Genomic DNA, 27,360 nt, shown 5'->3' with positions numbered 1-27,360 from the left:
AATAATAAAATAAATAGTATTCGTGATCCAGTGGAAACAGATTTTTTATTTACCCTTTTTAAAAATAGATGCAACAGCACAAAACGTGTGAATGAATACAGATGTTTCATTTCCCATTTTCTGCTTCGTGACTTCAGTGTCACGTTTCAAGGACTTTTCTTCCTGACCTTCATTTTTCTACCATTTTATAACGTGTCGGCAAAACTGACTTTTCTCTTCATGTTAACAGTCTAAAAATACGATAAAATGGACGTTTATTCCAACTTTTTTTTTAGTGCCATGTGATATCGAGTAAGGTTTTTATGTATTTATTTGAGGTATTTAAGAGTAAAACGAGTGTATTTATGCTGGGAATTGTGTGTTTTTTTCTGTAGTTTGACGCTAGCATCTGCAACTGTTTAAAAGTGCGTCACTGAGGCTAGAGAACCTACTTTTCGGCGCTGTCGGCGGACTCGACACCATCTTTCTTCCGCTGCTCTTCCGGCTCCACCGCGTCTTCCACCTTCGCGCAGTAGCCGCGGGAGTGTCGTGTGTTCGGCCCGGAGGCGCAGGCGGCGGCGGCGGCGGCGGGGAGGAAGAGCCTCGGTCGAGGCAGAGCCGCTCCTCGGGCGTCCACGCAGGAGGAGAAGAAGCCGCGGCGGGTCCAGATCCTCTGGCTCCGCACGGGCAGAGGACGCTTGAGGGTGGCGGAGAACAAGTCCTTCAGAAGTCCTGGAGACCTGAAGTGTAACATCTCAAGTCTTTTTAGAGGAAAAAACCTCGTGAAAGAGGGAAACGTGGAGGAAAAAAATGTCAGTCCACACGAGTGACTTTGTTCCAGAGATGAGTCACGGAGACGCCGGTGTCCAAAAATAAATAGCGGCGCACGTTCACGCCCAAGCTCCTATTGGTTAGAAATAACGTGACGTAGGTTCGATGATGACGTTGCTAGCGCTGATTGGGTGGATTTTGTGTCCGTCATAAGCGATTCTCCAAACCTCAAAGAATGACTTGTTTCGTCATCTTAGGTTCCCGAATTTATATGAATACAATTTGTTTTTTGTTTTAATGTGATGTAACATTTTTATTATAAGATCATCGATTAAATCAATATTTTTTTAATTAAAAAATATATATATTATTTTTTTATTGCATCTTCTGACCTTGAACTTTTTCCGTTTTTAAAGCTGTTCCGGATCACGAACCATTTCACTCAAGTCAATGTTTAATTTGCTTTTTTAAAATGTATTAATTATGTAGTAATCGTATTATAATCTTTGAGTCACCATTTATTCATCTATTTTTCGGTTGTTTTTTTTCATTTATTTATTTTTCACACACGTTGATATAAAAAATATGTGATTCACATAATAATGTGTAGAAAATTAATGTTATTGAAAAATAAAACGTTCAGAATTGTATTTACTTTTGACTAAATTATGTATTTAAACATACCAATAATAATATTTATAATTAATGATTTATATAAATCTTTAAAGAACCACTTACACACTTGAATTTCTTTTTAAAATGTCTTTAAATTGTTGTATGTATCCAAAAACCACAACAACAAAAAAAAAAACAAGTGTTTAATTTTTACAACACAGGCAATACAAACTTTCTCTGATTGTCTTTTAGTCTAAATCATTAACAATTTGGTTAATTGTATTTGTGCTGAAAGTGATTAAAGAAGAGTAGTGTACAAAATAACAGATCAATAAATGAACTTGATGCCAGTAACCGTGTTACTGTTGACTTTTATTAATGGTGATAAGAGACAAGAATGTCACGTGACAAAAACATGATCATCGACCTTGTTGCATGATGCATCACATTTGACTCATAGAAGGCTTAAAATGATGAATACACTCGGCGTGTGAGTGTCATCATGTGTGTGTCGCGTCATAGATTATGTGAGTCGGTTCCTGTGTCGGCACTGAATGTAAGATTTTCTGTGTGTAAGTACATTACAGTGTAATTTAATACAACACATGGTTGAATAATCATGTTGAGTTATAATGTGAATCCTATTGATTGACAATAAACATCATTAAAATATAATTACACTCTCCTATCATTTGTCAATAAACCAATTACTTGATACCATCCAATCACTTACGTATTCATTGCTTAAGTTGCAAAATGTTTTGGCAAAATTCAAGTTTAGCTTGCACAAAACAAAAGCTTGAATTTTTTTCTATATATACTGTATATATTTTAAAATCTTAATTATGAATAGAATATATCATAATCTATCATACAGATAGATAAAACAATAGTTATTGTTTCTACACTATAAGCATGTGGTATTGCTAACTGAAAACTAATAACTTTAATCAGATTCAGAAAATGTATTGCCAATGTTGTAAACACGACACTGGATTGATAAAATATGAAATAAATGATGCAATAATATACTTAATATAAAAAAAAGATCAATGAAAATACAATAAATTAAAATATTATTCGATAAATTAACTTACAATTACATATAAATTATGAATAACTAATAATACAAATCAATTTAATTTATTGTAATTCAATAATAATCGGATTATTTAATAGGTGTCATTGAGCAATACCACATGTTGGGCGGATTTATACATATAAAACATATACTAGAATATAATAAGCACTATGCACATTATTTACGCATGTACAATTACAGTTTAAAGTTATTTTAAATAATAAAAAAAACTATTGCATATCAAAACGTGACCCCACTCTTGTCATCATAGTATTTACCTTTAAATCAGTTTTATAGCTTTAAACAAGTACAATTGTAGCCTATTGCAGTAATTTTTCAATATTAAAATGCATGAAAAAAGTAGTAGTACTCTTAGAGTACGCGCGTTATATACTATTGTTTTCCCCGAGTATTGTTTGTAAGGCACTAATAGAATCGAAAGCAATCGTTTCTCTTCTACATTGTCAGATAATGTATGTTGGATTTTTAAGTTGTATGTGTAAGAGATTAAATAGCTTGATAGGAGAAAATAGAGTAATAAGTGACAAAATAGTCCTGAAAGTCACAGCTCAGGGCATATTTAGCGCGGGTCTTCCTTCTAGAACTTCTCCACGTCTTCTTCTGGTTCTGGGCTGATGTTGCCACGACTGCAGACATGATGTCGAGGCTGGTGGTCTTCGCTCTCTGTGTCTTGTCCTCTCAGCTATGGCGAGTCTGGGCCACGGACGTGGAACCAGAGGTGAAGATCGAGGTGCAGTTCAAACCTCTGGGCTGTGACCAGAAGAGCAAGAAGGGAGACTTGATGAACGTCCATTATGACGGTTTCCTGGCCCAGGACGGAACCCAGTTCTACTGCAGGTCTGCCACTGGTTTTGTGTTTATTTTAATTTAACTTTTCTTTTGAGAGGAAACACTGGCGAATACTTTGGAGTTGCACACATGAAAAACCCTCGAATAAAAGCTATTATTTGTTTATTGTTAACTGTAGCTAAAAATAAAATACATGGAATACTTTCTGTATGAATCTTATAAATCTAAAACAAATATTGTAAAAAAAAACACAAATAGATATGTTCAAGCTGGAACATCCCACCAACAGACATATGTATATAAGAAAAGTACACACTTTACACTTAAGAACATACAAATACAATTGAAAAAACCAAACAAACCTTTGTATGTATTTAAAAAAAAATCACACCACTATACATATATAAGTACACACAAAAATATCCTCACAATAAACAAACATTTTTTAATTAAAGCACACGAATACACATGTAGAAAATACACACAAAAAATAAACTAATGATTAACATATACATTTTTATAACAAAAACACACAAATATTCATGTAGAAAATAAGAACCAAAATATACTTGTATCAAACAAACAAAACAATCAATAAATAAAATAATTCCTTTTAAATAATGAATTTGTAATAAATAAAAAACACACAAATATAAATGTAGAAAATAAACACAAAAATATACTTCTTATAAACATATACATGTATATAACAAAAGCATACAAATATAAATGTAGAAAATAAAGAAAAAAGTAAACTTCTAACAAACATACGTACATATAACAAAAGCACACAAATAAACATGTAGAAATTAAACACCAAAATAAACTTGTTAAAAACATCTACATTTATATAACGAAAGCACACACATATACAGGTAGAAATTAAACACCCAAATAAACTTATTACAAACATGTACATTTATAATAATTTATATAATTGTATAACAAAAACACACAACTAATCATGTAGAAAATAAACACCAGAATATACTCATCACAAATATTATTGTTTTTACAAACAAACACGTTTTTATAACTGGCTGGATTCGGTTCCAACAACCATCCCACCTGTGACACCACTTGTAGAACTCTCTTGACCTGGGCGTCACAGAGCTGATGCTGCTGAACTGATCAGTACAACACGATCAGTTCATTTATACAGTTTTAACTTCTGGTTCCAGTCGGTCCGACAAAGCCGGTCACCCTCAGTGGGTGGTCCTGGGCATCGGGCAGGTCATCAAGGGTCTGGACATCGGGATGTTGAACATGTGCGTCGGGGAGAAGCGCAAAATAACCATCCCGTCGGAACTAGCCTTCGGAGAGAAAGGAAAAGGTGAGATTCAAGAGTGTTTAAATCTCCACAAAAACCTGACAGTAAAAGAAACTAACCTGACGATGAAGCTCGAGACCTGAACACTGTTAACACTGTGTCTTGTCTCTTCAGCTCTTTATCCGACCGGTGGTGTCGACTGAGCATGTGCAGTGAGCATGAGAGCATGTAGGTTCACCTTGATTTCTACTTCCTGCTCCACGATACTAACATCTTCTTCTTCTCTGGTGGTTCAGCTTGTTTGTTATGAACTCTCTCTCTGCTCCGTTCACACTTGCAGTTCCTCTGCTCTTCTTCTTTGTTTGCACTCTGGCGGAGGAGTCTCTGGATTATCTCTCTTCACTTAAATTAAATATTCTTAACCCGGAGGCTCAATGTGCTTTCACTAATACAAGGTAAATTTGATTTTGCTTGTATTATTTGGGACATTCAAATCACAATATTTGCTTTAATCAAATTTGTATGACATTAAAGGAACACATTTATTATATTATTATAATTACTTCTATTGTTTTATAATTATTAAATCAAATTGTATTTATTCTTCATACTTTTGGTGTTTGTATTATCAAGAAAACAATTTTGATTGTTTTATTTCTTCTTTAAATGAGACACTTGTTATGCGCTAAAGTTGTTAAATAGTGGTTTATATTAAATTTAATAAATAAATAGATTTAAAAAAGCCTTTTTTTAAATCTATTTTCTCAATGAAATAACCTCATATTTATGTGTTTTATTGTCATTATATTTTAATTAACAAAGTCTTTCTTGTTTTACCATATTTTTTGTTTATCTTGAATCTTTGAATTAACTTTCTTTTGATTATTTAACGGTTCAATCTGTACATAGTTTTAAAGTTTTAAGAAGAAAAAAACAGGTTATTTTTTACATATTTTTGGTCAAATTTAGGGGGAAATTTCAATTTACACTAGTTTTTCAAATTCCCTTAAAAAAACATTTTATCTTTTGTTTGAACTATACAATTCAATATTAACAAACCTTTAACTCAAAATGTAATTTTTCTATTTTAACATTTCAGCAAATCTGAGCTTAATTTGACATTTTTAACTGAAAAAGTTCTTTCTTTATGTTATACCATTTGTATTTTACCCCTTGTTATCTTGTATTATCTGACCTTGTTTTGGGGTAAATACAAATATTGAGGATTGATTCCACGCCTGGTTCCACTTGTTCCTAAATGGATGATGCAGTAATATATCATATTATATATTTCATTAACTCTTCAAACAGGTCCAGTTCCACCAAACGCCACAGTGGTGTTCGAGGTGGAGGCGTACGCCGTGACCCGAGGTCCTCGCAGCCCGGAGGCGTTTAAATTGGTCGACCAGGATCAAGACAAGATCTTGACACGAGCCGAGGTAAAGACGTCAACTTATCTTTTAGAAAATACATCAGAGATGTTGACACGAGCCGAGGTAAAGACGTCAACTTATCTTTTAGAAAATACATCAGAGATGTTGTAGTAAAATCTCTACATGATCTGTCAATATTTCATATGCACGGACACACGTAATAATTACACAAATGGACGCAGCACAAAAACAACATACAAAACGAACTGACAAAACACAAAAATATGGACATTAACATGAAAACTCAAAGACGTACGAAATAAAGCAACAAGATAAATGAAATATACATGTAATTACAATAAGAAAAAACCCTAACAGTCGTACAAAACTTGATCATTTTAAATAAGGACAGATTAGTTCATATTAAAACTCATGAAAAAAGATGACATATAAATGTACTACGTGTACATTATAAACAAATGTGTACTGTTACATACTCACGGTGACAACCGAATCGTTGTGAACGACAGAAAACGAAAGATAACTATTTGCTTGAAAAATGCACATACAAGAAAGCAAATTCACTTCGACTCGTGACCACAAAACACACACATTAACAACACAAAAATGTACTCATAACAAAGAAAAAACTATAACAAACGATAAACAAAAACCACATTATTATAACAATAACACACAAATAAACATGTAGAAAATACACACAAAAATATATAACAATTAATATAAATAAGAAAAAAAATATTGAATATATAAAAACACACATTTAAAAATCAAAAAAGGCACACACAAAAATATTGGTATAGCAAACAAACGGTAACAAACATACACATTTATATAAACAAAAAATTGCACAAAAATATTTTTTTAACAAACATACATAAAAATACACAAATAGAGAGAAAACTCACACAATTATAAACAAAAGAATACAAAAATTGACATTTACATAACAAAAACATACATGTACACAAAAATATACTCATGACAAACATCAGAATTAAAAACTTTTATTGCCATAAAAGATTGAAATATGATAGCACACAAAATGACCTATAGAAACACAGAACCACGCACCAAGGCAGCCGTTCTGACATTTATACGACAAAAAAAACCCAAATACACTTCACCAGGTGACCATAACACCGTCTCAGTGGAGCATAAATCACACTAAAATCACACTGGAGCTTGTAATCCATCCATGTGTCTTCTTGTTTAGACTATTGTAACAGTTTATTTTGGTGTCTAAACGAGAAGGATCTGTCTCGCCTGCAGTTAATACAAAACTCTGCAGCGAGAATTCTGCCCTGCTCTAGTAGAAGAACTCACATTTCCCCTGATCCTTAAAACTCTTCACTCTAAACTTCTGTTTTCGCAGGTCAAAGAGTACCTGAAGCTGGATTACGAAAAATCCGGGAACCCTAAAGACGACGCCTTCTACGAGAAGATCATGAACGACATTTTCAGGAAGAGCGACAGCGACCGCGACGGAGTGATCAGTGCGAACGAGTACAATATATACCAGCACGACGAACTCTGATGGCTTTCAAACAACTATTCATGAAAACTATGAATCCGGGAGAAAACAAAAGAGATTTCAAGCCGTTAATACAGTTGAACCACTGCTTTAGATCTTTCCTATTTCTTCTTAGACTGTTGAGATCTGATTGGATTTATAGATGTGTTTATTAAAAGGAATCATTCTATGTAAGGAGTTGGAGATCAAAACTTCCCAATGTTTGAGTAAAAAGAATCAAATTCCACTAAAGGTTTTAGTACTTTTTAGGTAACAGATCATCAGGATGTAGTTTTTAAACCTTTAATATACATATTAAGAGGGAAAAACTACTAATAGTTTGTTTAAGAATACAAAATGAAACAGCAAGTGTCAAAGAAATTAGATTTTTGTCTCATATGGATCAGGCACATACTCTTTTAAACTTTAGATTTCTATTAAAAAATTATGAAAATTATTAGATTGGGAATATACCACTGTTTTTTTTTTAAACGACCCCTGAATACTGAAATAAATTTGTAATAATATTTTGATCTCATGGTCTCCCACTCTCTTCACTTTCAACCTGTGATGGTCACCATGGCAACCTATTATCTGCGCTGCCTCTGGTCAAGTTGTCTCATTTTCTTGAACAAATAAAATATTCATTCTTTTTTTAACAGAGGTGTCTTTGTGTTATTTTTTATTTCCTGCCATTCATTTACTTACTTTTGAAGTTGTTGGTGGAGTCAATCCAGTAGAATAAATTTGTATTTTTGCCAATAAAACTTAAATGGAAAATGTGGGCGAATAGCAACACTTACATCCATGGTGGGCATTTTTTCTATGGAAAGGTCAGGGATAGAACAAGTACTTTTGACACAACTCTGGAGGTTATTTGAGTTACATACGTCTTCAGAGTATGGTGTTTAATAGATCTGCAAATAAAGTCATTTAAACTGTGGAACAAAAGGCGACGATTAGAGCAAACTTGGTCCTTCGGGCAGTATTAGTGTTTTGAAACGATGTGCCTTAATGACCACGAGGTGGCGCTGCATCACCAAAACTAAATAGTTAATGGTATTTTTTAAAGTTTATTTCTAATTTAAAGTTAAAACGAGTAGCTCAGTACTACATGGGATTAGTCTGGTAGGCTGACGCTATTATAGCAACATTATATATTAAATTTAAAGGCTATGAATTAAAAATACTAAGAAGGTTGAATTCATCAAATTTATTTTTGTTTTTATTGGTATTAGAATATTGTACTCTATGTGAAAACATTTTTTCTTAATTATCCTTTTTTTAAATTCAATTATTTAAAAAAAAGAAAAAGAATAATAATATAAATTATTGAATTCAATTATTATTTTTTAAAAAAAGAATAAAAATACAAATGAATGAACTCAATTATTAAAAAAAGTTATTATATATATACATTATAAATTCTAAACTGAATTCATCCCATTGATCTGAGAAATTGCGTGGCTATTTTCACCCATTAGAGACAGTCAGTCCACAAGAACTCTGCAGTGAGAATTCTGACCCGCTCTAGTAGAAGAACTCACATTTGTACGATCCTTAAATCTCTTCACTGGCTGGTCTAGAAAAGTGCTCTATAAATATAACTTACTAACTTACTCTGATTCTATTCACCTTGTTACGTCAATGAAAAACTTGAATAAAACACGTGCCATGTATCAAAAAATGTGCGTTTATTACTTTGTTCCACAATGAGGAAGTTATATACACAGTTCATGTATCAGGTTGGTTCTGGATCTTGAGTTGCACATAAGGAAGTCTGATGGCTGCAGCCAGTACTTCTGCTGTCATGTCGCGTCCGAGTGGAGACCTGAGACGTAGCAGACAGGAAGTTCAGGGAGTTAAAGTATAGAGTTAGATTTGTTTCTTGATTATTCAGTAAAATAAAAAGCAACTTAAAAAACGTTTTTACTTTAACAAAAACAAATGTCATAACTTGAAAAAACAATTCAAAGCTTTTTTAACTTCAAAGAACACGACTTAAATTGATTGAAGTAATCAGTTAAAGATTAAAGATATAAATGTCCTATTTTTAAGATGAATTAAACTATAAAAAATATATTCTATTGAAAATTATATATTTTTATGGTAATGTTTTGTTTTTAAGCAATTTTTATATTCAAGTAACATTTGACTTGATCGAGAGAATTTTATTTTGAAAAATGTTTTGCTTTTTATTGAAGCAACTTTTTTTTATTGAAGCAACATCTTTCTTGACTGCTGCATTTTTTTAAAATTGAAAATGTTTATTTACTGAAGGAAAAATAAATATATATATATATATATATATATATTTATTTTTTTATGGTAGCAATGTTTTGTTTTTAAGCAATTATTTTATTGATGCAACAATTATCTTGATCGAGGCATTAGTTTATTAATACGTTTATTTTATTTTTTTACTGAAGTAACAGTTTTTATTGAAAATTATAGATTTTTATAGTAACACATTGTTATTAAGCAACTTTTTTTGAATTCAAGCATCATTTTTTCTTGATTGCGGAATTTCTTTTATTGAAAATGGTGATGGATTGAAGCAACATTTTCTTGATTTGCACGAATTGTTTTTTATTCAAAACCTTTTTTTTTGTTGTGATTGAAGCAGCTTTTTTCTGTATTTTTTCAAGTTTGAATAATAAAGAAACAGTAATAAAAGGTGGGATTCACACAGAATGAAAGGTTACAACACATGGAGTACTTTATGAAAAATGGAGTAGCAGCAAGGGTTAAGACAAAGACTTACTTGGGCTCATAAAAAACGTCCACTTCGGGGTTCAGAATATTGATTCCTTCCCTCAGACGCTCCACACCGTTCCTAAGACGGTAGTCAAACACGTTTAAGAAGTCCACTTCAGAAGCACTTTAACAACACTCACCACGCGATCATCACGCCATTGTCGGTGCAGAATTTAGGAGGCGGACAAATAAGATGGACCCCGCTCCGATCTGTGATGGTCTTCACGGCTTTACGGATGTACTGGTTACTGGCCACGCCTCCTGACATCACCTGGTGGAGGAGAAGACTTTTAGTCTTCAGTTTAAGAGGGTTTAAACCAGAGGGGAAAAGAACTTCACCAGTGTGGGATTCTGGGACGGCAGCAGTCCGTTTGATTGACAGAACAATATGGCTCGATGTGTTCGTTTCACCAGATGAGCCGCGACCGTGTGTTGAGCTGCTGCTGCAAAGTCGTTCACACACGACAACAGACTTCCCTCTTCCACACCTGAGGACATCATGACAGCAATCAACATATACAACCATTTACAAAGGAAGGAAGGAAGTAAGGAAGGAAGGAAGGGAGGAAGTAAGGAAGGGAGGGAGGGAGGGAGGGAGAAAGGAAGGAAGGAGGGAGAATGCGAGCGGGAGAAAGGAAGGAAGGAAGGAAGGAAGGAAGGAAGGAAGGAAGGAAGGAAGGAAGGAAGGAAGGAGGATGCGAGCGAGGAAGGGAGGAAGGAAGCGGGAGAAAGGAAGGAAGGAAGGAAGGGAGGGAGGGAAGGAGGAAGAAAGGAAGGAAGGAGGGAGAATGCGAGCGGGAGAAAGGAAGGAACGAAGGAAGGAACGAAGGAAGGAGGGAGGAAGGAAAGAAGGAGGGAGGGAGGGAGCGAGGGAGCGAGGGAGGGATGGAGGGAGGCAGGAAGGAAGGAAGGAGGGAGGATGCGAGCGAGGAAGGGAGGAAGGAAACGGGAGAAAGGAAGGAAGGAAGGAAGGAAGGGAGGGAAGGAGGAAGAAAGGAAGGAAGGAGGGTGGATGCGAGCGAGGGAGGGAGGAAGGAAGCGGGAGAAAGGAAGGAAGGAAGGAAGGAAGGAAGGAAGGAAGGAAGGAAGGAAGGAAGGAAGGAAGGAAGGAAGGAAGGAAGGAAGGAAGGAAGGAAGGAAGGAAGGAAGGAAGGAAGGAAGGAAGGAAGGAAGGGAGGGAGGGAGGAAGAAAGGAAGGAAGGAAGGAAGGAAGGAGGGAGAATGCGAGCGGGAGAAAGGAAGGAAGGAACGAAGGAAGGAAAGAAGGAGGGAGGGAGGGAGGGAGGGAGGGAGGGAGGGAGGAAGGAAGGAAGGAAGGAAGGAAGGAAGGAAGGAGGATGCGAGCGAGGAAGGGAGGAAGGAAGGAAGGAAGGGAGGAGGGAAGGAGGAAGAAAGGAAGGAAGGAGGGAGGAAGGAAGCGGGAGAAAGGAAGGAAGGAACGAACAAAGGAGGAAGGAAGGAAGGAAGGAAGGAAGGAAGGAAGGAAGGAAGGAAGGAAGGAAGGAATGAAGGAAGGAGGTAGAAAGGGAAGAAGGAGGGAGGGAGGGAGGGAGGAAGTCAGGAAGGAAAGAAGGTGGATAGATAGATACATCATTGTATAAATATTCTGTGCTAAAAAACAAGCTTATCCCCAACATATGATTGACACGTTCATTTATCGTTTACTTCTACCTTCTTCGGCCTCTTGTTTCATTATTTCCCGGATCACTTGAGTCCGTAGACCCGAGAAGGAGAAGCAACAGTCCCGGGTCGGTCCCATGGGGGTCTTGAAAGAAAACCTGCTCCTGTCGCCGTCGCGAGCCAAGAGCTCGATGGCTTGACCTCCACTGAGTCTGGAGCACTGAGGGTGTTTGATGAGAGACAGACGTCTGGCAATCTGTGGATGACAGATTCAAAAAATGTATCTAAATTGAAAATATACATATATTAATAACTTAACTATTGTTATTGATATATTAAATTAGTTCATCACAGTGGTGTGAGAAAAGATTCATAAACTTAAATATCACAATAATGTTTTTCATGATACCTTATTGATATTAAATATCGCTGTATTGATTGAAAATGTATTTATGAAATCATATTTCATTTTTACCATAGTTGCTTTTATGGTTTAAATTCAAATAAAGTCTGTGTAAAATAAAATAATGTTTATTTCAAATGTAAAATTAAGATCCAAATATTAATCGGGTTTGTCCATGCATGTGTTGCAATTGATCTTCCAGCCACTAGATGGCAGCAGTTATTATGTCCTCTGGAGCAAAAGCAACGGTGAAATCCAGCCAGATCCCGGCGAGGACTGAGGACAAGAGGATACATTAGACTCCAGCAGCATTTCAACTGATGTTTGGACATATTTTGGTTGGAAAACAAATGAAAGCAGTTACGACTTTGTCAAGAGTCATTTGGTGTGTAAATTCTGCAACACCAGAGTACTCGACAATACTACATATATATAAGTATCGCAATATATTGTATGGTTGTACCGATATGTAGCTCCAGATTCTTGCTAATACAGATCGCTAAACGTTCAGTAAGAGCTCAAGTGATGTTGAATGAAAGAGCTTTTTTGGACATTTTTGAGTGATTAAACCAAAATATATTAATAAATACAAACTGCCAAAGATCAAAAATACAATAAGAACTAATACTTCCTGTTGTGGTCCTTGTACGATTGAGTTTGACGTCAATGGTTTTAATATAAACCTGTGCCGATGCTTTACAAGCCTTACTTTGTCCAGGGTCTCCCCGGGAGCCTCATCCTTGGAGTAGCCCAGCAGCAGGAAGTCGTCCACTCCCCGGGCCACGGCCAAAAGGGCGTGTCCGCCGGAGACCAGCAGGACCAGGAAGGGAAAGGGGACCTCTTGGAGCATCCTGACCGTCAGAGCGTGAGCCTCCATGTGGTGGATGGGGATGAAGGGCTTGTTGTGCCGTCTCACGAATCTCCGACTGAAATCCAGACCCACGCCCAAGCTGAAGGGCAGACCCGGTTTCACCGTGGTGGCCACGGCCGTGAGCTGCCAGGGTTCCACTCCGCTCCTCAGCAGAGCCTCGTGGACCACACGGTCGATGTGGTCTCTGTGGAGCTGCTGTGCCACTGGAGGAATGATGCCGCCAGTCCTGCACATAACATTTAAAACTGTTTTTATTTCTTCCAGAGATAAAAACAATAACACATACTTGAGGTGAACTTCTTTTTGCGAGTGTAGAGACTCCCCCAGGATGGACCCCGAGTCGTCCAGGACCGCTGCTCCAGTTTCATCACAACTGGTCTCGATGCCTAAAACCAACCTGGAGCCCAAACATTTATGTCTGACATGCAGACACTTGGACCACGTTCTTAACTTCTGTACAAACATGCTATTTTATTTAGAAATGACGTGTTCATAAAAACATGTCTTTTTAGCGTTTAATTTTTATATTTCAGGCATTTTTAACGATAATTTAAGGGAGAAAATGACTCATGTGAACTTACAAGGAAATGCAATGTCCTCTACTGACCGGTTGACAGGAAATTGTTACATATAAATAATTCCGGGTTGATGCAAAAGGGTTCAAACGATTAAGCTTTTCTTAAAACGATACAAATTCCAATAATCGACAAAAGCGTAAGTAAATTCACAATGTTTGTTTTTCATACTGATTCTATATCATTTTTTAAATGAATATCTCCTGACTTTCAGTTGGGGGAAGTGTTAGTCCGTTGCACCGTAGTAAGCATGGGGCTGTGGGCTCGACTGCTCTGACTAAACATCTCACATATATTTCCAAAGATCGGTGAAAAAAAGGTAAAGACTTCCGTTTTTTTGTTGGAAATGTTTAACAGTTTGGATTTCCTGTTGTGTATTTATAACGAGTGTCACTAGTCGATTCGTTGTTCTCATTTAAACGACACGAATCCTCGAGTTTAAAACTTTAACGTAGATATAAACCTGTCAAATCCATTTCTGACTGAATTTAATCAAGTGTAATGAATTCACGACATCATACCGAGTTTTAACGACCACGTAATATACCAATGTCTATGAAGTAATAAAGATCAGATGTGTCTCTGTTGCGAAAATCTTATTCACAATCCATGTGTTTCATGTTTATGTAATTATATAATCCTACTATCAATTTCCTTTTAATTTCACCACCTATTGACTGATTCAAAATGTTTACAAACCTCACTTTAAGCCCAAACTATTTAAGTGTATTTTCAAAAATGTGGCACTTATCATGATACAGGGTCATGATACGCTATATTATGATACTGTAGGAACAAGGATATATTTGTAGTATTGTCGAGTACTTGACTCTGGTGTTGCAGAATTTACAGACCACATGATTCTTGACGAAGTCGTAACTGCTTTCATTTGTTTTGAAACCAAAATGTGTCCAAACATCAGCTTTAAAAGCTGCTGGAGTCAACTGTATCCTCTCGTCCTCAGTCATCAAACTGAAGGAATGCTGGGAATATTTGCATGTTATTTGTAAATTAAGAAAACACGTTATTTTATTTTATACACACTTTTTTTTTTCTTTTTTTTGTTTCTGAAACCACTCATGTAATGTCTAAACTAAAACGTGTATCTCGATCAATTGCCAACATTTTAGTGTGACAGAACATTTAAATATATTTATAGACGTATTAATGAGTGTTAGCACATTTTTTATTATATTCTTGCCCAAAACCAGTGTTTGCCTCTTATATATTGTTTATAAAAATTGAATAATTTGACTTGTAAAATTGATTATTATGGCTAATAAAAATTGAATGATATAGTTAATTAAAATTAAATAATATGGTTTATAAAATGGAATAATTTAGTTTATAAAAATGGAATAATATGATTTATAAAAATGGAATAATTTAGTTTATAAAAATGGAATAATATGGCTTATGAACATGGAATAATTTAGCTTATAAAATTGAATAATTTGGCTTATAAAAATGGAACAATATTGTTTATATTAATTGAATAATATAGTTTATTAAAATTAAATAATATGCCTTATAAAAATAAGTAATATGGTTTATAAAATGTAATAATATGGTTTAAAAAAAGGGAATATTATGTCTTATAAAAAATGAAATGATATGGTTTATAAAAATGGAATAATATGGTTTAAAAAAAAGGGAATATTATGTATTATAAAAAATGAAATAATATGGTTTATAAAAATTGAATAATATTGCTTATTAACATACAGGAATACCTTTTGTTATTATTTTTGTAAACAAATATGGCTAATAAACTAGTTAATATTCAAACGGGTTACATTTAGGTTTATTCTAAGATACCTGGAATACACTATACAGTATCTATTTAACAAGACTTTCATGTGGATTCTCCCAAAGGAAACATGGAACTACCGTCTTGTATTTCGGAGGAATTGAAAGACTTTGTTGTAGTTGGAGACGCGTCCACCGTTTATTACATCCCAGATTTCATCACCGAAGAAGAGGAGTCCTTCCTCCTCCAGCAGGTCTACAGGAGTCCCAAACCCAAGTGGACTCAGCTGTCAGGGAGGCGTCTCCAGAACTGGGGTGGCCTACCGCACCCTAAAGGCATGGTGGCGGAGAAGATCCCCGACTGGCTCCGGACCTACTGCGAGAAGATCTCCTCTCTGGGTGCGTTCGGTGGGAAGACGGCGAACCACGTGTTGGTGAACGAGTACAAACCAGGGGAAGGGATAATGCCGCACGAGGACGGGCCTCTGTACCACCCCACGGTCACCACCATCAGCCTGGGGTCGCACACCCTCCTGGACTTCTACAGGCCGCTGAGCAACATGGAAGCACCGTCAACAGAGGAGGATCGACTCTTGTTCTCCCTCCTGGTTCGGCCTCGAAGTCTCCTGATCCTGCAGGACGACGTCTACCAGAACATGCTCCACGGGATCGGGTCCCGCGAGGAGGACACGCTGACGGACGGCGTGCGGAACCTGAGCGCCGCCTCGGGAGTGACGGGCGAGACCCTGACCCGAGGGACCCGGGTGTCCCTCACCATCCGACACGTGCCCAAAGTCATGAAGACGAAGCTCTTCCTGGGAGGGAAGTAGAGACTTGAGCTAAATCCATTTTTTATTTCTTCACGTTATGATCGACATGATCGTATCTGGTTGAGCTGCAGCTTATCTTAGGACAACAAAAGATAAGAACTTTTTGTATGGCTTGTAAAGTAGGTCATTGTTTGTTGATTTATCATGAGAAAAGCTATAATGGAATGTTTAAAAATCATGGACAATAAATGTAAATACATATTCTATATAATTTGCTGTGTTTTGTTACTAGTTCATCCACTGCAGGCTCTCAGCACACACACACACACACACACACACACACACACACACACGTATGGAGCTGCTAAATCTGTGGACAGAAACCGAATGTTAACATATTTTGAGTGTAAAGAAATATAGTTCCTGCTTCTCCTATAAGACTCGTTCCTTCTTCTCATCTTATTTTCTCGTGCTTTAAACTTAACTCGAGCTCTTTGTACGTGTTGCTGTATTCGACTGCTAACTTTCCGACTGAACCATTTAATGCAAAGAGCGGGGGTGACTCTTAAGATTTTAGCTAATAATTTATTTTACTTTCTTTTTAACCAAGAAAGTAAAGTAAATTGTTTAGTAAAAACACTTAGTTGAATTAGTGTGGTTGAGATCAGAATCAAGATTTGTTGTGTAAACGGCTGATAATAAATTCATGTATTCTTGATGGGCCCCATCAGTCAGGACTATTTTTGGAATCACCCAAATCTTTTGTCATGGCTGTATTGCTATAGCTCACAAATCATCCCAGAATTAGAAAATGCGATCTAAAATTCATTCATTACATTTATCCCAAAACTACCTAAATATCTACATTTATTGAAAATAACACAAAATATACATTGGGTCAAAGTTGCCACAAAACCAAAAAATAGGTAGGATTTAGAAGTTTTTTTATTAAACATTTCATCATCCTCAGCAAATATCACATTTGTGAATTTTAAATGAAAAGAAAATCTAAATATTGAGTTCTAAAAAATCAAACTATTTGTATTATTTACTCAAAGACTTGACATAAACTTGTAATCTATATATAATTTAATGTTTTCTATCGATTATCTTTTGGTTGAGACAACTCTTTTCCTGAGCGAATCTAAATGTATCTTTATTTTTAAATTGATTTCATGTAATTAACTTTTACCACATGATCTTTTTTTCGTCCGATCTCATTTTGTATAGTTGCAACGTCTTATTTGAATCATTTAAAAAAAGGGAAAATAAAAAAATAAATGGTCACCGTTGTGGCTTCTGGCAAAGAAAAGCTCACAAATCTTTAAAAAAAAAGATTGGATTAATTGTTGTCAATTGTAATTGTTTTTTTGTGTGTGAATGTTTTGAAAATGTGAATGAAGTGTGTTAAATGGATTATATCCCCTGATTTATTATAATAATCTCAGGTTCTACTTCATTTGGTGCTCAGCCCTCTAACCGCTTCGCTATTGGTGCATTGATGAGGCCTTTGACGAGGGCTTCGGACCAAATGAAGTAGAACCACAGCCTCAGACTATCTAGTGTCACAACATCTTGTGGAAGGTCAAACTTCATTAGTTTCAACCCAGAATACAAACAAACTGTTCTGCACGTGTTTCCTCGTCGTACAATAAAGTAACTTGTCGTCTCCGACAGGACCGCAGGAAAACATGGAGCCACAGAGGAAGCGTTCGAAACACTCCGACCCGGACTCTTGGGACGCTCTTCCGGTTTTATCCGACGAGCAGTCGAACGACGTCGAGCTGGTCGAGGCCTTCGCCGCCCCCATCCTGGACAAGAGAGAGGCGTCCCGTCTGGTCCGAGACCTGCACCGCATCTACCCTCTGAACCAGCACATCAAGCGGATTCGGGCATGCAAAGAGAAGGGCAGTCCTCACCCTCTGGAAGTCCTCTTGTGTCTCCGAGCGGAAGCCAGGAGCGAGTCGGCCAGCCTTGCCTCTCTGCTGCCCCCAGAGGAGGTCAGTCACGACGGACTGGGTGAGGTCTTCGTGGTGAGGGTCCCCGCCAGGGCCCCTCTGACCAGACCCCAGTTCGAGGAAGTCAGCAAGCACTGGCCCACCTCCTTCCACGAGGACAAGCACGTGAGCGTGGCCCTCCGAGGGGAACTCTTCGGCCCGGCCCAGAAGACCAGGATGCAGGCGTACATGTCGGCGGCCCTCGCCGCGGCCAGGGAGGGCCGGCGTCTCGGGATGGAGGCGACGGGAGCCGTGGTGGTGGACCCGGCGACCGAGACCATCGTCGCGACGGGCCACGACTGTCGGGCTGACCACCCCCTCCATCACGCCGTCATGGTGTGCATCGACCTGGTGGCCCGGGGTCAAGGCGGCGGCTGCTACAGCTTCGAGCGCTACCCGGCGTGCGGTTTCGCCGCGCCGACCTCCGACCCCGGCGCGGGCACGAGCGCCCTGCCGTACATCTGCACGGGGTACGACGTCTACGTGACCAGGGAGCCGTGCGTCATGTGCGCCATGGCGCTGCTGCACTCCAGGATCGGGCGAGTGTTCTACGGGTGCGCCTTCGTCGACGGCGCCCTCGGGAGCAAATTCAAGATCCACACGCAGAAGGATTTGAACCATCGCTTCGAAGTGTATAAAGGGGTGATGCTGGAGCAGTGCCAGGAACTATACGAACAAAGGACGGACCTTCATTGATGATTATAAAACTGGATTTTCATCATTTTGCTAGTAAAAAAATAAAAACGTCTTGCCTTTAACGCCAAACGGCCAGTAGATGGAGCTGTCCGTTTTGAACTCCTTTCTTCAAGATCATGTTTCAACTCCATGGATGAATAAAAATATATTTGTTATTGAATATTTTCCACTAAACGGTACAAATAAGTATGATTTAATGTAAAATGATAATTGAACTATGTAAATGGTAAAATATATGGAATGGAATTTTTCCCACAATATATCATTTATCAAAAGCACTTTATAGATAAATATAATATTTTTTTGCTTTCACATATTTTATTTTTATCAGTTCTTTAATGCTTTATATTCTTCACTTTTGTGTTGCGATTAAACTTACGCTGTCATTACAACCTCTGCAGCTGGAGTAACAATTAAATCCTTGAGATGACTGTGGACGAGAGGATACAGTCGACTCGAGCATCTTCTAAAAGCTATTCGAAATGCAGAAATAATTGGATATATGCACTTATTTATATACACATTTCAATGTCTTAATTTCCCGATAATAATACATATTAGTATTTATATTCATTAACTTTAAACATATTTGTACTTTTTTCCCCCTGTATGTCTCTTTATTACCTAATTGAACTCCTAGTATTTCATAGTAACATGGAAAAGTTGACCGTAAAAGCTGAAATAAACTTAATATAAAAAGAAAAACAAGCCGTTTTAGTTAGAACCAGCCTGTGAAATGTATTTAAACGTCACAAAGGAAAACAAAAAAGATGAAAAATACTATTTCTGGCCAGTACCCTCGGTGTCAAAACAGTATTACTGCAATGTTTTGGAACTTCAGTTTCCTTACATCGCATGTACATTTGTTTACAAAACAAGATGAAAGCTTTCGTTTGGTCGGTTTCCTGTTTCATCTTCTAGTAACTTTAAAAGGTCTCAGTGATTCAGTACGAGGTCAAAACACAAAATATTCAAAACCAGACTCTTAAAGGTCACGAAAAAAAACAAATTTTAATAAGATCAAGGGATCCGGACAAACGAGGATCGTCTACGAACGACATCGTGTAGACAACTCGGTCGACAATATCACTTCTTTACACAAACATTTCAATGTTTGTTTGTTTTTTAAGGAGAAAAAACAAAAACAGGCAGCACGACAAACGCTGGTCGGGGGTTTCAAGAATTATTAGGAGGTGTTTACAAATCACAGGGCAGACGTCTGCACTTCAAGTAAAACCTCTTTGAAAAAAACCCCCATGAAAACAGATCATTAAGAGTTTTTGTTAAATCAAAAAAAAAAAAACCTTCCTGACACCCGGGACCAGCCCGGGTCCAGGCAGGTTCAACCAACACATCATCAAATATATACACACCAGCTCACGCACGTATGGCATCCCGTCGACTACAAACTCTACTCTTTTTGCACATTTCACGTCAAACCTGAATCATCCACGACACGGATGAGAGCGTCGGCAGGAACTCCGCGAGGAATCTGCACGTTTTTGGCTCCGTTTTTTACACTTTAGTTTTACACCAACGTTTGTTTTTTTTTAATACTTGTTGATGCCGAAGATCCTCACGCCGTGGAGCTGAGGCAGTTTGGGGATCAGGACGCTGAGGAGCGACGCCGTGTTTATAAAGAAGTGCGTCGTGTCGTACTTGGTGTAGAAGCTGGCCAGGAAGTATCTGAGAAAAGAGAGACAAGAAGAGTTTAAATAAACAAAAACAAAAGGTTTGTTTGATGCTGTGTTTGTTGGTTTTACTGAGGAACTGCTTGCTTGTTGGACTAGGATTGATGCCAAGATCCTCCGACCAGCTCCACAAAAGAGGGTTTTTTTTTAATGACACCTATTGTTTATCCACAGCTGCCGAGAGCACCGTGACTAAAGATCTCCGGTTTCAAATCTATCAGATAGCAAATAATTAAAAAAAGATAATGATAGTAAACAGACCTGAAACAGCTGAAAAAAGAAAATCAATTCATAGATAGATTGATTGACTTTATTAATCCCTCTGAAGATCTCTCTTCACACCAGACATCATAAAAACAAGAACACACTCTAAACAAATAAAGTGCAAGGGATGACAAAGTGCAAGTATAAAGAACATAATCAATAGATCAAAAGGAAATAAAACAAAGAAAAGGATACAGGAATTAACATAGAATGACATCATCCTTTCACTCCACTGCCCCCAAACCCAGAATTATAGTCTAACAACAGGAGGAATGAATGAGTTTTATTACACTTTGTTCTGGTTTTATCAATCTATCATCCATTTGTTATTTTTATTGCACATTATTCTTGTTTTATCTATCCATCTATCCATCATTTGTTCTTTTTATTGAACTTTGTATTTGTGTTATCCATTTATCCATCAATTTGTTCTTTTTATTGAACTTTGTTCTTGTTTTATCTATCCATCCATCTGTTTTTTTAATTGAACTTTGTTCTTGTTTTATCCATCTATCCATCCATTTATTCTTTTTATTGCACTCTGTTCTTGTTTTATATATCCACCCATCTGTTTTTTTTATTGCACTTTGTTCTTGTTTTATCCATCCATCCATTTGTTCTTTTTATTACACTTTGTTCTTGTTTTATCCATTTATCCATCAATTTATTATTTTTATTGCACTTTGTTCTTGTTTTATCTATCTATCCATCCATCCAGAATTTGTTGTTTTTATTACATTTTGTTTTATCCATCTATCCATCAATTTGTTATTTTTATTGCTCTTTGTTCTGGTTTTATCTATCCATCCATCCATAATTTGTTCTTTTTATTACACTTTGTTCTTGTTTTATCCATCCATCTATTAATTTGTTCTTTTTATTGAACTTTGTTCTTGTTTCATCCATCCATCCATCCATCCATCTATCTATTTCTACATGATGAGTTTAATAGCTCTACTGTGACCTCATAAGAGTCGTTAAAATAGTAAAAGTTAATTTGTCTTCTTTTTTTGTCTTTTATGCTTGTTCTAAGTAAGAAGTATCCCAGAATGCCTTGCGCATCAAGACTGAAGTCAATGGCGGCTGAAACCAGGAAACCGCGGAGCTCAAAATACAAGTATTTTCGTTGCTAACAGAGATGTAAAGAAAAAAAAACAACATGATTGTCTAAGTTTAATGTCATTTTATATAAGCTGCTGATCAGGTGGTTTCTTTTGTCGACTGATGTCACTTTAGAAAATAGATTTTGGAGAAAAGAAACACTCACAGAATGATTGGCGAGATTGTGAAGAACTTCCTGGACGATGTGAACTGCACGCCGTAGTCGAGCTGTTCCCAGTGGGTGAGCAGCCGAGCCTTTCCCTGGTCTGGAGTCTCGAAGGGAGTTCCTTTGACCGCATGCATGAAAACATACATTCCCTGTGGAGACCAGAGGGATGGTTAGTATTCTAGAGGATTACACTCTAGCTTTGAAGTTATTCAACTTGCTGTATGTTGGACCTCATTTTTTTTATTACTTTTTAAAGATAAGTGGTTTCAAGGTCAAAATATTTAAAGAAATAATGTGAATTTTGAGAAAGAGAAAGAGAAATTTTGACATAAGGACAATATGGAAGTATATCAGTGAATCATTTTTAAATTGAATTAAGCATTTAATTATTATTTATTTAACAATTTAATTCAATAAGTTGTATGTTGTAAGGTTGAATATATTTTAATATTGTATTTAATCATTTATATATTAAAAGCTTGATTTATTTTGTAATAGTTTAATTAAGAAAATCTATATTAAATAACAAATTTGTTTTTCGATATTTTTTACACACGGAGTATGATATTTAAATTTGAATGTCAAAATATTTTTTTATTAATTCAAATCCATTTCATTTGTTGCCTTTTTGAATAAATGATAATATAGAATTTAATTAAAAAATTGTTATTTTTTTTATGCAATCAGAAAATCAATCTATTTGTAAAAATGTCAAATAGTTTTAATTTAAAAAATCAATTTTTATAAAAATGCAACCTGTTCAGCTTTAAATTATTCAATAAATACACATTCAACCTTTCAATTTATAAATTATTGAATTAAATTATTTAAAGAAAATAATGAAATGCTAAAAAAACAATTATTTAAATTAAAAAATGACAAAAGTTTTTGTAATAATAATAATAATAATTTGTAATATTAAATCAAACATCAATCTGATGAATCTTCAACAGGTCAGTATCATGAATAACTATCCTAAAGCTAAAAGAAGCGGAACTATAAGTTACAAATGTATTTATTTCACTATAAATAAAGTTTGACTGATTGTATTCTATTTTCTCTTGGGAAAATCATCCGACTCGAGTTTCATCGATTCCCAAAACGCAGGCCCGGGTTGGATATTTCCATCCTGGCACCTGGTTCCGAGCGAGGAATCTGCAGACATCCGGGGTCACATGGGGGGTGACATCAGGCCGAGTCAAAGTCCAGACACTGATCTTCATTGTGTGGGACACAATAGTCGGCGCTGGCTTCTGTTAATGACCCACCAGCTGACTCACTATTCTCTCTGCCGGCTGGACAAGAGTATTTCTCCATGACACATCGGTCTGGAGATCTAAAAAAAATGAGGTCGCTGGAAACGACCGGGACAAAGAGAGACGGCCTGTCCTAAGAATAGACGCGACCAGAGGTCGGCATGTTTGCGACACCAGATAAGAGCACAAGTGGGAACCTCTGGGATTTTGGGATTGAAACCTCAGTTGTCTCGGACGCACAGTTAAGTTTAAATAATAAACATTATGAAACAAACATGAAAATGAGCCGTTTTAAATCATTCATTTTAGTCTCTTCATGTAGAATTCTTTTTTTGAAAGGACAGGATCATAAAAAGTTGACACATTCCCATCAAGTGTGTGAGAAAATATTGATACACTTAAAAATAGCCATTATTTTTTTCTACAATACTTTATCAATCTTTAACAGCACTTTATCGATTTTTTATTTTCAATTAACCTGCAAATATTGGCGGTGTTTGTTCATTTTTGTGTTGCATTTAAACCTCTGGCCACTAGATGGCAGCGGTCATTACGTCCTGCACAGCTAGACACGTAAATATCACAATAATTATTTTCACGATACCGTATCAGTATTCAACATCACTTTATTGATTGAAAATATTTTTATTTATTTGTTTAACGGCTTTCAATATTTAATTTTTTACCATAGTATCTTTTATGGTTTAAATTCCAATAAAGTGTGTGTAAAATAAAATAATTTGCTTATTTTAAATGTACAGTTGACATCCAAATATTCATGGCGTTTGTCCATTTTTGTGTTGCAATTGCACTTCCAGCCACTAGATGGTTAACAGTTATTGTGTCCTCTGTAGCAAAAGGGAACAATGAAATCCTGCCAGATATCATCGATGACTGAGGATGAGAGGATACACTGGACTCCAGCAGCTTTTAAAGCCGATGTTTGGACATATTTTGGTTTGAAAACAAATGAAAGCAGTTACGACTTCGTCAAGAGTCATGTGGTCTGTAAATTCTGCAACACCAGAGTCAAGTACTGGACAATACTACACATATATCCTTGTTACTACAGTATCCACTTTGCATTGACCGAAGACAAACCGATTATTCATAGAAATCAAATTTACTGTGTAATTTTGGTCATACGTTGCTAATCTAATTTTCTTTGACACTAAACATACATAAGGGAACTACATTTACAGATGCATCATCAATCTGTTAATGGCTACATTTAAAAAATACATTTAGTGATATATAATCTGTATTGGTAGAATACTAGGAATGAAGATCATCTACATCAAATGTGATTATGTATATATATTTATTAAACCTCATTATACCTTTTAGACCTAATTTCACAAAAGAATATCTACAGAGGGATTAATAAAGTCTATCTAATAAAAATCGAATATAGTTAGGATGGAACAGCGTTATCAAGTTAAATTATACAAAAATGCCCAAAATTCAAACATTCATAAAAAAAAATTCAACAAAATATAAATCAATTTTTGGATCCAAGACCTCGAGAGAATAACTGAGGAACTTACTAAATTGTGAATGACGTTGGTGAGCGTCCACACCAGGGGGACGCTGAAGAAGGGGATGCTCAAGAGCACGATGTGAAGGGTCCCGACCCCCAGGGCGTAGGTGAGCCAGATCCCCCGACTGTTCATGACCCGTGTGTTCGGGTTCACCTCGCTGTGTGCCACGCCCACGTTCATTTTGGTCTGAAATAGAATTAACAACATCATTATTTTCACGACACATTTTATTTTTAGGATCTGTATCGCCTGCAGTTAATACAAATCACTGCAGTGAGAATTCTGACCTGCTCTAGTAGAAGAACTCACATTTCCCCGATCCTTAAAACTCAGCATTGGCTGCCAGTTTCTTTTAGGATCAATTTATAAAAGAAGTTCAGGCTTTTTCCTAATTTTCTGTGTTTGTTTTATGTTGTTTTGACCTTTTAGAGTTTTTAAATGTGTACGTAATTTTTAACTGTGTATTGCTTTTGATTGTTCAAGCGCTTTGTGACCCTGGTCTAGAAAGGCGCTTTACAAATAACTATTACTCTACAATTTTCTCATGTCAAAAATATTAATTTTTCCACACAATACTTTAATAATTGAATTATTACCCATTTGTCTTTAAATGTGTGAAGTTAAAAAGACAGAAAAAAAGATTAAAAGATATAATGAAATATCTTGAAAACATGGTTTGTAACAATAAAACAGTAGATTAGTTTATACATTTGCTTGAAGACTGACATAAGTAAGTAAGTAAGTAAGTCATTTTTATTTATATAGCACTTTTCCAGACCAGGGTCACAAAGTGCTTAAACAATCAAAACAATATTCAATAAAGTATAAACTTTAAAGATCAAGATAAAACTGATAACACAACAGGAGTTCCAGAAAATCAAGGAAAAGCCTGAACAAATAAAAACGTCTTGAGATGCTTCTTGAAGTTTTTACAACCACATGAATTTGAGGTTTCCAGAGAGCAGATCATAGTTTCCTTAACTCTGCCCTTTTATCCACATTTAGATGAATAAACTAAAAAAAGTGAATTATATTCAGCGGGTATTTCCCCAGTTTATTAGATCAACTTCCACAGTAAACCTGGATTCACCCTTTAAGTAAACAGAGTTTCCTGCACGTTATCAGATCAGCGACTATTAGGAGGAGAGATTAAGAGTCGACCAGATCACAGAGAAAAGTGTTACGAAAAAAGCTCAGTCCTTCCTTAGATAATCCGCCTCCTGTTCCCAGTCACAAAAATAGAAAAGGCAGATATTTTGGGGGGGAGGATTATGGAGGATCACACATGAGTGTGTGTTATGTGTCATGTGTTATGATAGTGTCATAAGGGACTGAATATCAAAGGCAGCACCGGGAATTTACAGATCAAAGATTCACAAACAACAAAAGGGGAAAAAGTTCTGAGAATTCACAACACGTAGCTGTTAGTGGCTTCAGTAGACAAACCTCTTGTCACGGAATAATGTGGATCAAAAGCACAACCTCTGTTTTGTTGAATAAATGAAAATACTGATGACATTTATAACACAAATTTAATTCCTCTATCAACAAGCCTTTTTTATTTATTTAAATCAATTTGTGTTAGTTTGGTTATTGGCATTAAGAAATACACATAATAATAATAATAATAAAACATAAAGGATTATACGAGTTTGAGCATATTTTAGTGACAGAAAATCTATTTGAACCAAAAACGAAACCGTCAATAATCATGTTTTTGTTATCAATAGTTGAACTCCACAGCACTTTGTCCTGTGTATGTTCATGATCTTTGCTCTCTGGCACCATTTCAGCTGCCAGGTTGGAGTGTCTGCATTTATTTTCCAACACTCACATGCAACAGATACTAGCCAAGTATACAAATAATAAGAAACATATTTAAAATAAAAAAACAGGTGTTATTATTGCTATGGATTTTTTTTTAATTTTTTTAATGTAATAAAACAGAAACAAATACATTATTTGTGTTTCGTTTTTGATTAAAGACGAATAGAAATGCAAGAAAATTCTAAATTAACCTTTACTAATAAATGAGAAGTATTTGTAAAAGATCCATGTTTTATTTGACTTCAATAAAAGACGTGTGTGTGTGTGTGAATAATGTGTGTGTGTGTGTGTCGCCCTATAGAGCATGTTTTTCTCTTCAGATCAAAGGCCGAACCTCAACTACAGCAACACACAAGACAAGCTAACGGGTGTTGATGATGATCGTGTTTCCTCGTGGGTTTTTTTATTTGAAAGAAGCGAACTTACAGAGAGCGACGAGCAGTAGGACGTGAAAGCAGAACCGAACCAGTGAGAAATGGAGGATTGTTGATTTCTGCAAATCACCAGCGCAGCAGACGTGGTACCGTAAGAGATACACCCTGCACTTTACCTTCCAGGCTTTCAACCCTATCTTAACTACAGATGTTAATCTTTTCACGTTAACTATCTATCATTTAAAAAATTAATCTATTCATAATCC

At 36.2% G+C, this 27,360-nt stretch overlaps 6 protein-coding genes across 10 annotated transcripts in view; 3 read left to right on the top strand and 3 right to left on the bottom strand.

Annotated features, from left to right (window-relative positions):
- The window catches only part of glsb (glutaminase b), a 28,147-nt gene extending 27,318 nt beyond the window's left edge, over positions 1-829 (bottom strand). For all 4 annotated transcript variants that reach the window (XM_087803556.1, XM_087803558.1, XM_087803557.1 and 1 more), the window contains exon 1: positions 432-829. In XM_087803556.1, coding sequence (XP_087659682.1) covers positions 432-733 — 302 coding nt within the window. In that variant the 5' untranslated portion in view covers positions 734-829. The remainder of the gene's footprint in view (positions 1-431) is intronic.
- Positions 830-3,083: 2,254 nt separating this feature from the next.
- Positions 3,084-8,088, top strand: fkbp7 (FKBP prolyl isomerase 7). The gene is made up of 4 exons (XM_087803838.1): positions 3,084-3,304; positions 4,438-4,589; positions 5,838-5,965; positions 7,296-8,088. The coding sequence occupies exons 1-4, from the start codon at positions 3,102-3,104 to the stop codon at positions 7,455-7,457; spliced, it is 645 nt and encodes a 214-aa protein (XP_087659964.1). The 5' UTR covers positions 3,084-3,101; the 3' UTR covers positions 7,458-8,088.
- Positions 8,089-9,121: 1,033 nt separating this feature from the next.
- Positions 9,122-13,671, bottom strand: osgepl1 (O-sialoglycoprotein endopeptidase-like 1). Its single transcript, XM_087804087.1, has 7 exons — positions 13,371-13,671; positions 12,923-13,310; positions 11,862-12,066; positions 10,530-10,678; positions 10,331-10,461; positions 10,198-10,269; positions 9,122-9,264 (listed from the first exon to the last, which is right to left on the bottom strand). The coding sequence occupies exons 1-7, from the start codon at positions 13,547-13,549 to the stop codon at positions 9,168-9,170; spliced, it is 1,221 nt and encodes a 406-aa protein (XP_087660213.1). The 5' UTR covers positions 13,550-13,671; the 3' UTR covers positions 9,122-9,167.
- Positions 13,672-13,753: 82 nt separating this feature from the next.
- On the top strand, positions 13,754-18,906 carry adat3 (adenosine deaminase tRNA specific 3). 2 transcript variants are annotated; one of them, XM_087804006.1, is made up of 3 exons: positions 13,754-13,798; positions 13,874-13,978; positions 17,856-18,906. In XM_087804006.1, exon 3 carries the CDS (start codon positions 17,870-17,872, stop codon positions 18,869-18,871), a length of 1,002 nt encoding a protein of 333 aa, XP_087660132.1. In that variant the 5' UTR covers positions 13,754-13,798; positions 13,874-13,978; positions 17,856-17,869; the 3' UTR covers positions 18,872-18,906. The 2 variants fall into 2 exon arrangements, with proteins under 2 accessions (XP_087660132.1, XP_087660133.1); XM_087804007.1 differs by lacking the exon at positions 13,754-13,798 and having other exon boundaries at positions 13,957-13,978; positions 17,864-18,906.
- alkbh6 (alkB homolog 6, nucleotide demethylase) lies at positions 13,765-16,454 on the top strand. Its single transcript, XM_087804008.1, has 3 exons — positions 13,765-13,798; positions 13,874-13,978; positions 15,535-16,454. Exon 3 carries the CDS (start codon positions 15,540-15,542, stop codon positions 16,236-16,238), a length of 699 nt encoding a protein of 232 aa, XP_087660134.1. The 5' UTR covers positions 13,765-13,798; positions 13,874-13,978; positions 15,535-15,539; the 3' UTR covers positions 16,239-16,454.
- A 957-nt stretch (positions 18,907-19,863) lies between the features above and the next one.
- ormdl1 (ORMDL sphingolipid biosynthesis regulator 1) lies at positions 19,864-27,258 on the bottom strand. Its single transcript, XM_087804583.1, has 4 exons — positions 27,147-27,258; positions 24,900-25,079; positions 22,094-22,245; positions 19,864-20,557 (listed from the first exon to the last, which is right to left on the bottom strand). The coding sequence occupies exons 2-4, from the start codon at positions 25,071-25,073 to the stop codon at positions 20,422-20,424; spliced, it is 462 nt and encodes a 153-aa protein (XP_087660709.1). The 5' UTR covers positions 25,074-25,079; positions 27,147-27,258; the 3' UTR covers positions 19,864-20,421.
- Between the last annotated feature and the right edge of the window lie 102 nt (positions 27,259-27,360).

Source organism: Callionymus lyra, chromosome 12 (genome assembly GCF_982586985.1).
Source record: "Callionymus lyra chromosome 12, fCalLyr1.hap1.1, whole genome shotgun sequence".
Classification (NCBI taxonomy): Eukaryota; Metazoa; Chordata; class Actinopteri; order Syngnathiformes; family Callionymidae; genus Callionymus; species Callionymus lyra.
This window is presented reverse-complemented; position numbering and strand designations above follow the sequence as displayed.

What these genes read in the sequence shown, in the direction of transcription:
- adat3 (XM_087804006.1), top strand. Translation starts at nt 17,870, where the DNA reads ATGGAGCCACAGAGGAAGCGTTCGAAACACTCCGACCCGGACTCTTGG.
- fkbp7 (XM_087803838.1), top strand. Translation starts at nt 3,102, where the DNA reads ATGATGTCGAGGCTGGTGGTCTTCGCTCTCTGTGTCTTGTCCTCTCAG. An exon ending in GGAACCCAGTTCTACTGCAG is followed by an intron (nt 3,305 to 4,437) that starts GTCTGCCACTGG and finishes TTCTGGTTCCAG; the next exon opens with TCGGTCCGACAAAGCCGGTC. An exon ending in AGATCTTGACACGAGCCGAG is followed by an intron (nt 5,966 to 7,295) that starts GTAAAGACGTCA and finishes CTGTTTTCGCAG; the next exon opens with GTCAAAGAGTACCTGAAGCT.
- alkbh6 (XM_087804008.1), top strand. Translation starts at nt 15,540, where the DNA reads ATGGAACTACCGTCTTGTATTTCGGAGGAATTGAAAGACTTTGTTGTA.
- osgepl1 (XM_087804087.1), bottom strand. Translation starts at nt 13,549, where the DNA reads ATGTTTGTACAGAAGTTAAGAACGTGGTCCAAGTGTCTGCATGTCAGA. An exon ending in CAAAAAGAAGTTCACCTCAA is followed by an intron (nt 13,311 to 13,370) that starts GTATGTGTTATT and finishes TGTTATGTGCAG; the next exon opens with GACTGGCGGCATCATTCCTC. An exon ending in GAAACAAGAGGCCGAAGAAG is followed by an intron (nt 10,679 to 11,861) that starts GTAGAAGTAAAC and finishes TGATGTCCTCAG; the next exon opens with GTGTGGAAGAGGGAAGTCTG.
- ormdl1 (XM_087804583.1), bottom strand. Translation starts at nt 25,073, where the DNA reads ATGAACGTGGGCGTGGCACACAGCGAGGTGAACCCGAACACACGGGTC. An exon ending in CCAACGTCATTCACAATTTA is followed by an intron (nt 22,246 to 24,899) that starts GTAAGTTCCTCA and finishes TGGTCTCCACAG; the next exon opens with GGAATGTATGTTTTCATGCA. An exon ending in ACAATCTCGCCAATCATTCT is followed by an intron (nt 20,558 to 22,093) that starts GTGAGTGTTTCT and finishes CTCTTTTCTCAG; the next exon opens with ATACTTCCTGGCCAGCTTCT.